Genomic DNA, 17,818 nt, shown 5'->3' with positions numbered 1-17,818 from the left:
ATGTACAACATGGGACGGGAGGGGCGGGGCAAGGCACTGGGGCTGCGCAAAGTGGGAATTGAATTTACTTGCTTTAAACATGGAGATAAACATGCTTTAAATGTGTCATGTGGTTCCAGCAACTACATTGACACAGTCGAGATACTTTTACTTTATGAAAATAAGCCAAGCGTTCCTAAATAACTTCACCAAGTAAACATAAATTTGTTTGAAAAAGTTTTGTCAATTTTATTTCTTTATTTATCTTATAAGGAGAAAAGTTGAAAAGAGTGGACTAATTACAATGTCAGTAATAAATCCAAGTTAATTTTTACAGATAAACTTACATGTGTACATTTGCCTCCAATATATAACTATTTTAAGCTGAAAGTTCAAACGAAGTAAATGTTCAGACAAAACTTTGAAAGGTTAATTGAACTTTTAAACGACTATTGGACCTAATGGTAGTGGATGGTTGTTTTCTTCATTCAATTAAAACAAATATTTGAATCAGTTCTTAATAAACATTTTTACAAGAAACTAATTTGAACTATCCTCTTTTCATTGGCCATGCTGAGTGGTCTAAAGGTGAAAACATCTACCCTAGACTTAAGTGGTTGGGGGTTAGAATCCCAGCTGAGCAGCCCACAGGAACATGAAACTAGCACTGTGTACACACAGTCCTTAATCATGCACAAATGTTGGGTGTTGGTTGACATAAACTAGTCAACTGTTTTGTTGAATAGTTCTACACACACCACTTCAAATCTTACTTGTCTCGTATACTATGCATCAAATTGTCTAAATATAAATAAATAAAGTTTTCACCATCACTTTATATATTCAAAATTAACAAAATGTTAATAATCTATAATTAAAAGAAAGTACACAAATAAATATGGTAAATAGTACCTGACAATTAAAAACTCTTTTCCCAGACCACTTTGTATCTTCAATCATTTACATTTACAATTGTGAGAATTGAAAGTTGATCAAACTGCTTCAAAAGTGTTTTTCAGCCAATCTTTTGAAGCAATTGCCTAAAGTTGGAGCTGCATTAGTCAGATCTATGGCTAAAGTTGCTTCATCCAGACTGGGTCTGAAGTTGTTCAACATGGCTTTTAGCTGTACCAGAATTTAATTCTATAATTGGAGCGAAAATTAATCCCATGTTGCATCTTAAGTACCCCTTAGATGGTTCCCATACAACGCTCTAAAGAAGGCGATCACAAAATTGAAAAACTATCATAACAAACTTCTGAATTAAAAACCTTGTGAAAATGTGTTAAATTATTTCATAGCAATACCTATACTGTAAGTGCATTCAACATTCTAATGATTACACAATTATTTCTCATAACAATTCTGATTTCTGGCAATAATATGTTTAATGTTCCTGCAAATGGAATTACTATTGCATAAAATATTTGTAACACACAACTAGTTAATATTTGAAAAGTAATAATTAATATCTGTAAGAAAAAAACTGTACAAATGATTTTTTTATCAAGGCATTGAATGAACAACTTTGAGAGAAACTTTTTTAATGGGGAACAAATTTAGATCGGGAAGAAAAATCTACAAGAAAAAGAAAAACTTAAACTGACCAACAGGAAAGAGTTTTTTAACTTCACCATACCAACTTAAAGGAGGCTGGAAAAAAAAACCTGCAATTTTTGTTGTAGACCTCGGAATTAATTTTAATGGCAGGATATATTGCTAAGCTAAGCAAGTTTTCAATGAGCAGATATTTGCAGAAACCCAGTCACACACACAGTATATCACATGGTGTTTTAGCTGGTACAAGTTGCTTAGCAAATGTTGTTTCTGCTTACCTAACTAGTCTTTTCATTTTCGCTGCTTCTTATGAACTTAATTTTTAGCTCTCTAAATCTTATTTTGCAGAAGAGGTTAAAATTCTTTACCAGCCAAACTGCAGTAGAATTTAAATGTTTTCTTAGTTTAAGTAAATGCTCACCACAAACATTTCTGCTTCGCATCTTGCGTTACTTTTTCTTAGAAATTGAATTATAACTAATCTACGAACACATTTAGATATAAAAATTTTAATTTCATCACTACAAAAGTTCAATAATCAGATATATAATTACCTATATTTCCATATTTTAATAGTACATGGATTAATAGTAAAGCCAAATATTGGACCATGTCATGTTATTCATTTCCAAACAAACCCACTGGCACTTATTAGAGACCAATTCTTTTCATATTGTTAACTATTTACAAATCATCTTTAGACCCCAACTTCATGGAGCCACTTCAGCAGAAAACATTGTTACTTACCACAATAAGGTTACCAACCTAAATCACATGTTGCATGTACAATTTGGGACAAGTATCCTGTTAATTTCTGCTTAGCAATATTTTGTCTTAAGCGGCCCAATGAAATTGGCCCCCGTTACAATAATATTTATTATGTTCTTAAACATTTTTAACACACCCTGTTTGTGCTTTATAAAACAATTATCTTTGAATCAAATCAGTCCATTTTCATTATATGCAGCAAATCAGTTTAAAAACTGTTTATAAACTGGTTTATATACAAGTCGCTCCGGCTTTGTACATGCACATGGTTAATGAGAGTAAATCAGTGGTTTGTTTTGCGGCAGCTGTAGGCATTTGGGTACAAGCTTTTAAGTTTTATAAATGAAAAAATGGTGACGATATTTGCTTTAGAATGTGCCACAAACTGTGGGTTCAAATCCCAAACAGGCTGCCAGAGGGTTTTTTCACACAGTGCTCAGAATGCATTAAGCATATATTCTAGAATGTCGTACGTTATGGGTTTGAATCACACTAGGGGCACTTGGTTGTGCCTTTGATTCATACACTCTTTTGTAGGATAAGTTTTTTAGTTTTCCGATACCTTCATGTTTTCAAATGTTGTTAGTAATGTCTACGAGAAGGGTACAATCATTCTTCTATCTTCTCTGCTGGGGGCGGTGTGATTGGGAGGTGAAGGGTCAAGGGGTCGCGTAGTCTTCCAAGATCCATTTCCAGCTGGAAATAAACCCAATCAAAAAAAAGATTAGAACCAAACCTTTGGAAACACCCCATAGACTGTAGAGGGCAGCAGACTAAGGCCTGTTTATATTGTAAGCAACAATGGCAAAGCATAGTTTCAAAAACTTTCTTAACTGATCAGTAGACAACATAGAGGGCAGCAGACTAGCATCTCTTTTGGTTGTCTGAAACTGGTTATTGTGGGTTGTAGACTGATTATGTTTGTTTCTTCTGCCAACAGTCCCAACCAAGTAATGACATCATAGTAGTCACATATTTAAATAGTCTACAAATTTTACCTGTGTTATTTGGTCCCTGAGTTGGTTGTATTTCTCGATGTCCAATTTTTGTTTCTTGGCAAACCTATGAAAGCTAAGGAGGTGCTGTCGATCTTTTGCGTCTGGATTAGTATATTCCTACAAGAAGACAAAGAGAAATTCAACGTCATTAAGTGATCTCATGCAACACAACAATGCTTCGTTGTATAAAACAAATTCATTGGGACAGGCATATCACAAACCAGGAGCTCTACGGTGGACTAACTAGAGTAAGCACGAAGATTAGGACAAGAAGGCTGAGTGAGATAAGCAGGTCACTGCCTCAGACATACTGAGCTGGCAGTGAGCAGGTTGGTGCTATGGGCCCCTACTCACTGACACTGTTCCCGTGGCAGGCCACAGACCAACTATGTGGACACCTTGTGCTGGGACTCTGACCTGCAACAGGAGGAGCTGCATACAGCAACGGAATGCCATCATACAATGCTCAGCATCGACTGATGAAACGAATCTCATTTGCCCAACAACATATTTAACTAGTCATTGGCTCAATCATGCGCTCGAGAGAGAAACGGACCCCCGCATATAAATCGCAATGAGAGGTCAAGGTAGTCATATCCTTGGCGTGTCATGGCCAAGCGGTTAAGAGCACCGGATTCAAGCTCTGGTGTTTGATCAGCAGGGTGTGGGTTCGAATCTCGGTCATGACACTTGCTAGGTAACATTGGGGAGGTAGTGCTTTCTGCCCTACCGGCCAGGCTTCGAACTGATGATACCCAAGCGTACATCCGTATGGACTGTAAAGGCGGGTAACCCTGTTTCAGCCTTTGAGTAGGTGGCAAAGGCCTCTGGAAAAAGTACTTGTAGCCCACCCCTTGAAGTGGCCTTCAGGCCTTGTGTGTCTGGCGACTTGCATAAAAAAAGTTAAAATAAAATATTGATAGCAGTATGTTACATCAAAATGTGTGAGTTACAACTGATCATTGTCTTTGTTGGATTATCAAGATTAGAGAGTGTCTGAAGTTTGACTTACCTGTCTGGTCAGAACAAAGTAACCATACATGAAGATCATTCCACCGTACGTCACAAAGTATGTGATAGGTTCCACAATATCCCAGGAGTATTCCCACCAAGTCAGTCGAGCTAGGAGTCCAAATTGAAGTCCCATGTAACCCAGTCCGCCCCACACCCACATGTTGGCATTACGGGCGGCTTTCACTTCCAAATCTAATCTTAGCTGAAATTATAATTGAAATTCAATGGATTGAAAGCTGCTTTGGTTGGGGGTATGGAAGTTGGAACATAAAATCTGTTTCAAAGATTCTTCCAAGAAGTCTAGGAAGGCAGGAGAAGCTTTTGTATAGACCTTTGTCATGGGGTGGCCATCTTGGTTTTTCTCCCATTCAAACCAATGAAACCAAAGCGAGGCTGGAAGGAAAAATACTCTGGTTCCTTTTTGTGACATGAAACTTAGCATCTGTTACTGTTGTTGGATACAGGGAACATGACCAAGAGGGTGAAGGCATGATACAAAGTCTATGGGACACACTGGGCTGTTTTTTATCATCTACTAGAAGGGCCATATTTTGAGTACCTACCTTTTCCATGGGTTCTATTTCTACTTTGAGATTCTCCAGTTGTCCTCGTAGATCTTTCTCTTTCTCTAGTTGATGTTGCTCGACGTGAAGAGTAGAATAAAGCTGATAGATCATAGACTTGACATCTGCCATCGTTCTCGCATCTTCACTGATTAGCTTCACTGTAGCAACGATAAAAGTCAATCACTTTACATATTGATTTTCTTTCCTCTTTAAAATAAACTTTGTTTTTCAAAGAGGTACTATAAAATGTGACTCACTTATCATTCAAAATTAAATAATGCAGTACCAATCTGGCTTTAAACACACTCATACGTATTGCAACAAACATTTAAAAGTACAAAACTTGTTGTGTCCCAACTTTTATAATAAAATCACAGTTTCAAAAATAATTTCATGATTTTTAATAATTGACAGTTCTTTTCTTTGTCGCTATTGTCTGATTGCCAAGTCAACATCTGCTAATGATCACTTATAATAAAATGCATTTACAGACAAAGACGAAGATGATGAGTTCAATTAAAGTGAGCGTTTGCGATCAAAGCAACCCCATCTGTTTTTAACTGCCTTCTGTAGACAGATCCTTTTAGTCTGTGATAGCATGCTGAGATTTAAGTTGCAGGATGCCACAGGATTGTACTCACTTAAAGAGAAACTCTAAGGTCAAGAACTGTTTGGAGATGCAATCATTTTCCAATAGATTGTTTTAATATTTTGTTGATGCAAGTCGCCAGACACACAAGGCCTGAAGGCTACTAATTAAAGGTGTGGGCTACAATCTTTTTTTATTTCCAGGCGCCTTTGACATCTACTCCTGGGACTGAAACAGGGTTACCCCCTTTACAGTCCATACGGATGTAGGCTTGGGTATCATCCATCAGAAGCCTGGCTGGTAGAGCCGAAAGCACTACCTCCCTAACTTTACGAAGCAATCACGGTTTGTCTTGCTTAAGGACACAAGTGTCAAGACCAGGACTCGAACCCACACTCTGCTGATCAAACACCAATTTATAATTAGGAATACTTTTAGTCATTAAACCGATGTTTGTGTGAGAGAGATTGGTTGTTGCCAGCTTGGTGTTCATATCTCCTTGTGGGAGTTTGCCGAGTTCCCTTGATGGGAAGATTATTCAGACAAACAAACAAACAAACTACAAAGACAATGGAACCCGTTAGTGACTGATAGTCTTATTCTATGCTCCTACTAATAGAGCTTTCCAAACACCAATGATGCATCCAACCTTTAATTCCCCAGATCCAATGTCTCTAATTGTATTTCCATGTATTAGCGAACTACCCAGGGAATACTGTTATTGGACAGACCATAGAGCAAGGAACGACTTGGGGTGCTTCACAGTAAATGAAGCATATTGTAATGTACTTTTTGGAGCTTGTTTTTTCAGGGATTTCTACTGACATGGCTGAGCTCCTAATTCAAATGATGCCCCCTGGGCCTGGAATTTCATCTTTGAAGGGGCATGGCTAATTTGTTTTACACAGGGCAGCACTTCTGGGCAATCTGAAGTGTTTGGGAGTATTTTGAAAGGGCACTAAGGCCAATACATGTAGATGATCAAAGGTGAACTATACAACGGGGGCTAACAATCAAGCAAGGTTTTTTTGTGCTTTTCTTATACATGATTACTTTATGTTTTAAGAAGTTTAGCCATGTGAAACTTGCTTTGAATGTTGTTTTAGTTATTTTCGACTTGAGTCAGTTCACTGTAGTCTATAGCCCCTTTCACACAAGAGCAATTTAGCAATGGTCCCCTGCTAAATTGTAGCATGGTTGTAACATTTTACAAAATGTACTTGTGTGAAAGGACAACTGCGCTGTACTGTCATCCATTGATCATGCTTATATTGATTGCCGGACGGAGCATGCTTATTCTCCTCAGAACAGACACGTTTTCATCTATTTTAGCTTTTAGCATTCCTTTTTGGTTATCAGCAGTGGACAGTAAAGCTGATGGATTGTAATGTTAGCCAAAGGGGACTGGAAAACACAATACAGAAACAAATTTTGAAGGTTCAGTTTCTGGTTTGGATGAGGAGATAGTCAATGGGATAACTAACAGAAAAAAAACAAAAAAAAAAAACAAACAAACTTTGGAGCAAAAACAATTCATGAGATGAAAACTATACACTATTGTACTTCAAATTGAATTGACCCACAAGGTTAAAAACTACCCACAGCTTGAGGAAGATTGTTATGTGCACTATTGCCAGGGAAATAATTACATGACCTTGTATCTTACAATCTAACAAAACAAAATAAAATTTAATGGTGGTGGAGTGACATGGCCGAGCATTCTACAGCAGGCGACTCAAGTATATATATTACACAGAATGCAGGAATTTTTTTTAAGCAGCCTATAGCAGACTGTTTATCTTGTTAGGGAGAAACTATGAATAAGGTGCCTCCAGACTATTTAACCTCTTGCTCTGAACATCCAAGAAGGAAATGATTACCGGTCATAATTCCCTCTGGCTTATTTAGTAATTCTTGCTCTTCCTTTAATGGATGTTGTTCAGCTTCTTAAACCATCTCCTTTCGTTTCCCCCTTTGTCTCATTGTTCATTGTTCATCCTTTAATTGTCTGTCTGTGTTCTTCCTTTCCCTCAAGTTGCATTTATTTCCTCTTCACTGCTTGTATTACACCAATCTACCTGTTTATAGATGTTGTGGTGTCATTTAGCATTCAAGAAAGCTAGGGTCAAAACGTCAGGCCATTAACTATTAAATTAGGCAGTACAGTAATAGACCAGGAGGGAAACTGATTGGTGTAGTAGACAGCCAACGTTAGAGTGATTTCTTGCTCCATGGTTGATAATAAGAGCAAGAGTGCCAGCAAAATATTCCAGAGCCATTGTCATTTTCTCTATAGAAGTTCACCTAGAAATTAAGTTGAATTAGATGTAATTCTGAAGAATTTTGCCATATCATATCCACAAATAACGAAACGCTGCCCTGGAGGCCTTAATATTCCCAGACCCAGAAAAAAACCTAAAGATATGCTTGCAGAAAAGCTGTGAATCAAATTTGTTTGCTTGACATCCAAGAAATTTTTCTTAATTAAATTGAATTTATGTCCAATGCTGTCTAGAGAAACAAGCAAAAGCTCCCTGACCTACAAGACGCCTCCCTCTCTTCCCTTTCCTGAGAATAAAACCACCAAGAGGCCCAACCTGACGGAATTCAACAATCCAGATGACGGCAAACACCTGACTATTGGCTCAGTCGATAAAATAATCATCATCGTGTCCAGAAAAAAATATTGGCAGGCGTGAATTCATGCGGGAGTAATATTTTTCTTGTGAGCGGGTGCCAGCCGAAGTAGGGAGATAAGGTAGCACCTTCATAAAAATTAGTTTTAAAGGGAGATTGTCAGCTTGTTTTATAAGGAGGTTGCAAAGTGATTTAGGTGTTTGTATTTGGGATTCAATCCCTTACCAAGTTGTAATTAAAATTCTGCAAAGAATTCCGCAAAGTCGGGAATGGCAAGCAGCTCTGAATGATTTGATAACAAACTAAAACAATAAACATAAAATAAATTTCAACAGGCCAGAATCCAAGCCAGGCAGTATTAAAGCCACACCTAATCCTTAGAATCTACAGGGCTCATGGGGAGGATTAGTGAAGATTAAGCTTGTCTGGATTAAGCCGCTTAAAATCTCTATTCAATTAAATTCCCAAAATGTCAGTGAGAATAATTTACCGGTATTCAGGTAAAGAAATGGATACCTTCAGAACCTACAGTGTACAGTCAACTTTTTTTTTTACCCACTTACAATTTTTGATTTTAATATATGATTTTTATATCTGTTAACTCAACTTTTTCCAAACAATCAAATATTCTGGCAAATAACTATTTTTCCACATCTCAAGTTTCTCCGGTAAAACAATTTCCCGTTTTAATTGTTTTTCACTTAAATGTAACAACAGAATTAAATGAAACTATCATATGTGGGTTGTAATGGTGTGTTCGGTAAACATTTAAGGATGAAAATGTTTAGATGCAGTACTCCTTTAAGCTGTTTTGGGTCTCACTTTGTCGTAACCTCAAACCTTATTGATAGATCTTGAAGGGGGAAGGACTGATGTCTGTACTGTTGGGTATCTCAGGACTCTCCCCAATGCAATAACCCGTAAGTGGCGTGCACGTCATGCTAATCAGTCTTCAAGACGAAGTCTCCTCTAGGAACAACCCCCTAGATCGCTTCCCCTCTGACTACCCATTCCTCGATACGATAATATTGATTGCTGAATGATATGTTCATCTTACTCCATGTGCTCTGCCAAATAGCAATAAATTAAATTGGGCTTAATCTTCTAATGGCAGTCAACTTTAATGCAATCTATCCGGGCACCTTGAAAATAAATTAACAAAATAATAATAATACCGGTAATGACAATAAATAAGTTAATAAAAAAATATACATATATATGTATAAAATGTAGTAAAAAAATACATAGTAAAAATAATAACAACATTTAATGAGCACTAAAAAAACACCAAAAAACCCAAAACACACCCACTTTTCTTGAGTGTTGTTCAGTTATGCAGATCAAATGGCTCCATACATGTATATACACAGTGAGAAAGAAATCTCATTTCTCATATCATCAGGAGCCAGACTAAACTTTCCTCTGAGCCTCATTATGGTTACATTGGATTACATACTGTAGCAAGATGGCTTCAATATTAAATTAGAAGAGTCTGTAGGTTTCTTACCTAACTCTGGAGGATCAACCCTGAAGGAATCATCGTTGATTGTTAACGTGAATGGATTTCTCATCAGAACATCGATGCTTGTAGATTTAGCAATCTTCACTCCTTCTACAAGACACAAATAGCGAATGTTTAATTAGAATCTATATGCCAGACTGGCTAAAGTACAGTAACTATGGCAGCTGCAACATAAGTGGATGTAGGTCACATCATGAGCATTTAAGTACAAGCCATTTCCAGCCCTGCTATGGGCTTTTTGGTACTTGGAAGCCAAATAACTGATCAGTTTTTGTTTGTGGCTAATAAGCAGCTCCATGAAAATTGGCCCCAAACCGAATGCAATTTTCTGGCTCTGCATACTGTTGAATTATTGACCTATATCACCTAGAGAGTGTGGTCCCTTCTCTATGAATTGATAGAACTATGTTCTTAAAAGGGCACCGTAAGCGCAGAATTCCGCAGAAAACATAGTCTTGAAGTTAGACCCAGATTATGCATTTTTCATCTGTCTCTCTGAAGTAAAGTTTTTAACTTAAAAAAATGAGTGAAAAAAAAACACCAAAAAAACTGAACGTTACATAGCAAATTATTCAATGTTAATTCACTCTTTGCCATTGTGACTACAACTTCATAAATATACCAAGAACAAGTAACTAAAATACACAGGACATAGTACAATCACAATTAGTTAACCTTTCGAAAATAAAACAGCGTCTTACATTCCAAACAAATATTTACCCACTCTCTGTACTTTGTTTGTTTTAGTGGATATGTCACCCTAATATAGGACTGACATTCAAGGTGAGACAACTAAAATTCCCTTGTGATGAACCGTTCTTCATTGGCTATTTGCATGAGTCATAACTCACAGCTGGGAATCATATAATACAAACAGTCAGCCTGTGGCATGCACTTTGTCGTTTTATTAGAGGCAAACTACAGTGTTGGCCATAAATAAAGGAAGATTCAATCCTCACTGGTTTAAAGATCGCGGCAGAACTTATCCTCCAGAGAATTATCCCAATCTGAAAAACTGTCAGAGTTGAGGAAAATGTAATTATTTGAAATTATTTGGCTTGCAGCAGTAGAAATGAGCAGGAATATTGATAACATGATAAAACATGGATGAAACATTAAACCGCTCTTCGTAATTTCACCTGGGAAAAATGTGTAAATTGTCAAAGACCACGATCTGCACTTTGTGTTCTGACCCAAACATTATGAAAAAACAAACCTGTTAAAATAAAAACCCTTAAGTACCAATGTGTGATAAGCACCGAGTACTCGTTGCTTTCTTGGTCCTAAGGAGAGAAATATGTATGCTACTCAGCTGGGATTCAAACCCTCCAAGACCTGCCGCAGTCTCGGGATTCAAACCCTCCAAGACCTGCCGCAGTCTCGAGTATGTCAGAACCTCTAGAAGACTGAGCATGCCTAGTGGCAATAGGCTACTTGGAATCGTGTAATGAGCATTGGTATCAATAGCATTTTATTTCGTCAATTGAACTAGAGCATCAGAAAGAATTTTCTCATTCAGAGAAGAATTTTTCTCTAAGATGTATGATCCCCTTAATGTCAGTTTTAAAGAAATGGCAAACAAAATGTTGCTGGTTAATGAACAGTATTGCTGGTATACCTGCTAGATTGCCAGCTTTACCAAACTGTGGATAATTCTAATTGTATTAACAACAAAACAAAAGAGCTGTAGGGGGATATTGTGCAGTCAGAATCAGTCTTAAATAGCAGAGAGATTTTCAACCAAATGTGTACAACTTTGAGGCAACAAATTGCACTGCATGCCAAAGGGGGTACTCAGTACCAAACAGGAGGGACAATGTTCCCTCATATTGCCAACCAGAGGTGTTAAATTGCACATAATGTGTGATTCAACTTCATTGGAAAGATCTATTGCGTTGTGTGTGACAGCCCCCAAAATCATCAGAATTTGTGTCATTCAGTTGGAGCATAAAGCTAATAATGTTAAATTTATGCGTAAATTGAGGCAACAGTATCGACTTGTACAGCCAGGCCGGTCAATATCAGCCACTATCGGTTTTGAATGACAGAAGAGCTCCGCTAGCTGACAATTGGATAACATGTGGTGAATTTATTATTAAAAAGTACACAGTAGTTTAATACAATTGTGCAGCCACGCACAACCTCTGCAACTAAATGGTTTCAAATGGCTGACAGTTTTTTTTTTTTATGATACAAGTATGAAGGTTAACACATGGGATTTGGGGCATTGTATGGTGAGGTACACTGCGGTAATAGTTTGTCTTGCTTTTTTCTTCTACCATAAAAATGAGTTAACGAAGACTCCACATCTTGTGGCTGATGTTGTGGATAAAGAAGGACCTTTGTTATATATAAATGTCATCAAACATTGTGCGTACCTTCGTTGTATATTCCTGCCCTATCCACTCCCCCATCTTCAGCTTTAACATGATTGATGAAGTCACCGACTGTCTCTGTTACGGGTTTCAGGGTAAACTGGCAGCGTTCTCGTCTTGAGGGCAGAGGTACGAGTAGGACAGGGAGACCATTCTGGTACTCACACTGCACACCTGTAGGGAATAACAAACAAACAAACAAATAAACAAATAGACAAACATTAAGTCAAAGTATTGATGCACACATAATTATTTAAAAAATACTCAATTCTTAAAATATTTGTAGGTGTTTTTTGACAGTCCTAGAATATCTTTGAATAGAATTAGGCTACAGCATTTTTAATTGCAACAGGCTCTTCTTAAAACAAGTTTTCTCTGTCTTGAGAAAATCGGTCATAGAATGTCATCTTTAAATGAGAAACACCAAGTCATTTTGCAACAGGCTCTTCTATTTAAATACACGGAAAGTTATGAATATATTTTAAGGGGGCACAAAGGCCAAGACAAGTGGTGTAGCTTTAAAAAGTTGATCACTTTACGCTCATGAACGCTTATCACACGAAGGATCAAAGAAAGTACGTGATGTGTGGCATGGTTATATAGCCTAAGAAAAATACATGCCATCCTGTCAAAAGTAAACACTTACAGCAACTACAGTAAAATACATGCCATCCTGTCAAAAGTAAACACTTACAGCAACTACAGTAAAATACATGCCATCCTGTCAAAAGTAAACACTTACAGCAACTACAGTAAAATACATGCCATCCTGTCAAAAGTAAATACTTACAGCAACTACAGTAAACCTATGTACACGACACTACTAATTGCTTTTACATGTTTGTTTTAAGATGAACTGGCAGGATTGACACTAGCACAGTATAAATGTACAATGTACACAATATAGGCATTGGCTTTTAAGTGGCTTACTTAGTTCACGCCTGAAACAACACAATGTAGCCATTGGCTTTTAAGTGGCTTACTTAGTTCACGCCTGAAACAACACAACAGATTTATGAGGATTTCCGATGATTTTTTTGTTAAACCAGATTGATCCTAGACTTCGCTTAATAGGAGACTTTCCAACGCTAGGTGGCAGCAGACATACCGGGTAAATTTCCATTGTTTACGTAGTTCTGAACATGCACATAATTCTGAGAACAATGGATTTACCCGGTAAGTCTGCTGCCCTCTATCGTCCCAGAAAGTCTCCCATTGCTCCAGTACCACTCACATTACTTGTACATCAATCACACAAATTTTGTTTGTGGAATATTGTTGCTGAAAATAAAATTACTTTATGGAAGAAACAGCAGGCAGTTTCAGTTAATATCAGCCGCTAGTTGGCACACAGTCATTGTGCGAACTTGCTCATGACGAACAATGCTCATGACACAGGCTAAACCAAATATTTCCTACTATAGATGTTAAATTTGCAATCAGGGATAAAGAATATTATTTTAGGTTGAACCCTGTCACCATGTACACTAATGTGTGTTAGCACTGTTGTACACATCACTGTAAGGCAAAAACACAAATTAATATATTCTTGACCCTGATGTTCAATTCTGATATCAAAACATTTAGATCAGACCGTATTAAACTGATTATTTAGCCTATCATGTTGAGAACCAATTAATTATAAATCCAATACACAGAAACTCACTGACAAACTGGACATATTGACACAAGTGTCATGTTACCATGGCAACTGTAATCAGTACAAATAAGGCAGACCAAGGTAAGCAAGTATGTCTAATTTTTTTACAAATTGTTCCGCTTTAGAAATTACAGAGTTTGTTTTACAGCAAGTTCATTTTGAAAATTTTGTGTGGTTTAAAGGACAATTAAAAAAAAAGTGTACAAACGTATTTAATATTTTAAAAATGAAACAAATTATTGAAAACCTCCAGACTTAATTTTTTTTTTATATTGCACACACAGACCCTTGTCATTCTATAGTTTGCCAATTATGTATTGCACTTCCCCGCCCGTTTGTTAAAACACGGCAAGGTCATATCATTGCAAACTTGTGAAAATACATTCTGCAACAATGCACTCTTATGCTCCAATATTTGTATAATAATTGCTCCACGTTAAGAAAGAGGTTTATGGCAGTTAGACATGAAAAGCTAACGTGCATACTCTTGAAAGACTTTTTTTTAAAACACCAAGGCTACGGAGGAGGCCATTTCCCTTAACGATGCTGGCTATTGGATTGCCTTGATGCCCTAAGCAGAATTTGACCTTTTTGCTCATAGATGTACAGGTGCCTTTCACTCATGGGAGACTCTGTACATGGCCCTTATAGGCCTGTTAATGCTCCCCACAAACCCAACTAAATTACTGCTTTCGCAAGCTTTGTCAAATTCCCTTACCCAACATAGAAATAAAACACTTGCTTTTCAAACGGGTGAAAAAAAAGAGCCAGACTTATTACAAATTCTTAAAAGCTTCAATTTATTTCCGGGGACTTGTAGATGATTGACATTTTGCTTGAGGCAGACCGATATGGAATTTATGAGTATGTGATTAAATTTAAAGGAAGCACTGCCAGAAATTGCAGTGTTCTGGATGCTTACAGTTAAATGTAAGCGTTGTCCTTTCTCTATGATGTAAGTGTGTCAAGGATGTCTGCAAGCTCCTTTTGAAGCCATGGTTTTTAACTTGTTTGTTTTTCACTCCAACACATTTTCTCTACCCACGTTCAAGTGAGGTGACAGTAGGTCACGTCATCTCTTGCCCATTTTAAGGCAGAATTCAAACAGGAATACCCAAATGTTGCTTTGTAGAGTCAGATTTTTTTTAACATGATATTTTTTTTTAAAGGTTTCAGATACTTATTTTACAGAATGCTCAATACCATTGCTATTTTTAAAACAAGTCAGGCTTTTGGAAAAACAAAAAAAAACAAATTCTGTTTTGGGTCCTCAAAGGCAGTGGACACTATTGATAATTAATCAAAATAAATATTAGCATAAAACCTTTCTTGGTGACAAGTAATGGGGAGAGGTTGATGGTATGAAACATTGTGAGAAACGGCTCCCTCTGAAGTGCCATAGTTTTCGAGAAAGAAGTAATTTTCCACGAATTTGATTTTGAGACCTCAGATTTAGAACTTGAGGTCTCGAAATCAACCATCTAAACGCACACAACTTTGTGTGACAAGGGTGTTTTCTTCGTTCATTATAATCTCGCAACTTTGATGACCGATTGAGCTCAAATTTTCACAGGTTTGTTATTTTATGCATAGTTGAGATACACCAACTGTGAAGGCTAGTCTTTGACAATTACCAATAGTATCCACTGCCTTTAACACTGTATGCATCTCAACTGGACAGGCAATATAATGAACTGAGTGTTCATTCCATAGTTTAAAAGTAATACCTTTACAGGATTTACAGGTTTGGCTGGTCAGTGAAGGACTGATGTACACAAATACAATCATTGAGCAAGGAAGACATCATTTTGCCTTTAAGTAGGAGTTGAAACTTTGCCTTTAAACATTATTTGATTAATTCACTACATTCATGAATCTCTAACAGTTTGTTGTACAGTTAGCACACTGACTGCTTGACACATTTATGTAATATGCAGGTGTAGCGACAGGGAAGCCAGAGTGCCTAGGATGCGTCTATTGTGTAGACCCAACAACTCTTGATTCATTAGAATTTTAAATTTGAGTTTTCAAGAGGACTTTTTTGAGACCTTGGCAACATGTGATGTATTTAACCACGACCCAGCAAACTGGATTCATATTATTTGCACAATTTTGAATAATTTAAGAGGAGACTTGTACACACTGTCAGTAAGTATCTACTGGTTAATATATGAGTTGGGCACGATCATAAATGCAAATTTGTGGATGTTGGACTTACGAGATCTACTCAATACTCATTTAGTGTAAATTTCGAGCACTGTATTATAATTTTTGTTATTTCAAATTATGATGAGCAATTTGCATCCAATGCAGTCACTTCCACAAAAAGTTTCTGTCCATGAACGTAACGGGTGATTAAGTTTAATGACCAGTGTAATAAATATTAATTCACCACAACACTACATGTACGTGCACACGGTGTACAGTACGCAAAGAAATGCATAGTTCTACCGTTTGCTTTTGGAAAACAACAAAGGGTAGGACTGCTAATAAGGGAATCAATGCGTGGTGAAGAGGTTTTCAACTAGTGGTTTAAACCCGCCGAGGCCTGGTGCTTGATAATTTTACCGAGATGAAGTCGAGGTAAATTATCAAGGACCAGGCCTCGGCGGGTTTAAACCACTAGTTGAAAATCGATTCAACACACTTTGATTCCCATTCAAAAATACCTTTTCGGTCAAAAAACATCAAAAAATGTTGGTCAAAAAGTAAAATAATGCAAAAACTGTATTGTTCAATGTTTTATTTCAACACAACACCCCTCCAGCTATAAAATGGTATCGCGTGATGTGGCACAACTGTTCCAGCCGTTGCTCTCGACCAATAGGAATGAAGATACTGTCTTATAAGCACAGGTGCAAGCTTTTTACTTTTGTTATATCATCCGTTCAAACAACCCCTCGTGGATGCGACCAATCAGAATGGATGAACTGTCTTAGGTTTTTATGAATGCTGATTCAAGGCTATTACAGAGTGGTTGATTAAAGAGTGGTTGTTAGTGAGCTAAACTACATAAAAGGACAGTATATCCTTTGGTATACAATTGTAGGGCAGGCACCTCTATAATGAGATCCTTCAAGGACAATCTAAAGGCAATGACAAGGGGCATTGAGGCAATGACAAGGGGCATTGAGGCAATGACCAGGGCAGGGGGCATGGAGGGCAATTGGGGGCAGGGCATGGGGGCAATTGCTTCTATTGCTTCACATTACATAATGCAGACTGTATCTCACCATTATCGCTTGGTGCTGAACAGTAAGCCGCTGCACAAAGTCTTAAACTCCCAGGTAGGAATCGATGAGCATCCTGAGAAATTAAAGAAAAATCAAGAAATGCATCAGAGACAAGATTGGACCACTATACTCCTAGAACTATGAGGTTTGTATAGTGTGTAACCATGGAGCTAAGTAATAGTTCCATGGTGTAACAAACCTCATGAGTGGATCCACTAAGCCCCGCCCACCCGCCCATTTAGAGGGTGTGTCCCTGTCCCTCGCTCAACAAATGATAATTATAAGACAGAACATTGTAAATTGCAGTTTTGAAGACTACAGAGATGAGTAAAAAATGTGTAGTATAGTATTCTATCTAATTTAAACAAATGTATGTTTTTAATTTTTAATTTAAGTCTAATATTAATGTTTTTATAATTGAAATGAAAATTTTAACTGAACATGGAATAACTTTCCGTATGGCGCCACCACTTTTTCACTCAATTTTACAAAAACAAAAAGGGATATTCATTGAGGTAAATTAGATACTACTATATTATTTCATATCGAATGAAAAAGTGGTGGCGCCATACGGCAACTTTTCCCTGAAAAGAACGAGAAATAATAATTGAGAAAATAGAATTAGCTGTTTCAAACAATATGACTGGGCCACCGGCTTTCCCATTTTTAAGTTTTTTATATCGTTATCCGTCGTTCGTGTGTGTTTGTGATACAGATATATTTATTTTTAGTTGCAAAGAACAGTTCTATTAACCAGAATTTCTAGTAAATAATATCTCCGACTAAAGAAATATTATTTCTTACCCTTTTGCCAGCTTTTGAGAGAGCAGAAAAAGCAAAAAATGCTTGTTGTTTGCAGCGGTCCAAACGGAAGATGGATCTGAACGCCATTTTGCTGTCAAGTTGGTTGTAGTCTGGTT

At 37.1% G+C, this 17,818-nt stretch overlaps 1 protein-coding gene across 1 annotated transcript; it reads right to left on the bottom strand.

Moving 5' to 3' along the window:
* Positions 1–209: 209 nt before the first annotated feature.
* On the bottom strand, positions 210–17,800 carry LOC117303855 (calcium uniporter protein, mitochondrial-like). Its single transcript, XM_033788249.1, has 8 exons — positions 17,703–17,800; positions 16,899–16,971; positions 12,009–12,179; positions 9,616–9,720; positions 4,880–5,040; positions 4,315–4,518; positions 3,303–3,419; positions 210–3,000 (listed from the first exon to the last, which is right to left on the bottom strand). Exons 1-8 carry the CDS (start codon positions 17,787–17,789, stop codon positions 2,914–2,916), a joined length of 1,005 nt encoding a protein of 334 aa, XP_033644140.1. The 5' UTR covers positions 17,790–17,800; the 3' UTR covers positions 210–2,913.
* Between the last annotated feature and the right edge of the window lie 18 nt (positions 17,801–17,818).

Source organism: Asterias rubens, chromosome 20, assembly GCF_902459465.1.
Source record: "Asterias rubens chromosome 20, eAstRub1.3, whole genome shotgun sequence".
NCBI lineage: Eukaryota > Metazoa > Echinodermata > Asteroidea > Forcipulatida > Asteriidae > Asterias > Asterias rubens.
This window is presented reverse-complemented; position numbering and strand designations above follow the sequence as displayed.

What these genes read in the sequence shown, in the direction of transcription:
- LOC117303855 (XM_033788249.1), bottom strand. Translation starts at nt 17,789, where the DNA reads ATGGCGTTCAGATCCATCTTCCGTTTGGACCGCTGCAAACAACAAGCA. An exon ending in AAATAGAACCCATGGAAAAG is followed by an intron (nt 4,519 to 4,879) that starts GTAGGTACTCAA and finishes TTATAATTTCAG; the next exon opens with CTAAGATTAGATTTGGAAGT. An exon ending in TCAGGGACCAAATAACACAG is followed by an intron (nt 3,001 to 3,302) that starts GTAAAATTTGTA and finishes GTTTATTTCCAG; the next exon opens with CTGGAAATGGATCTTGGAAG.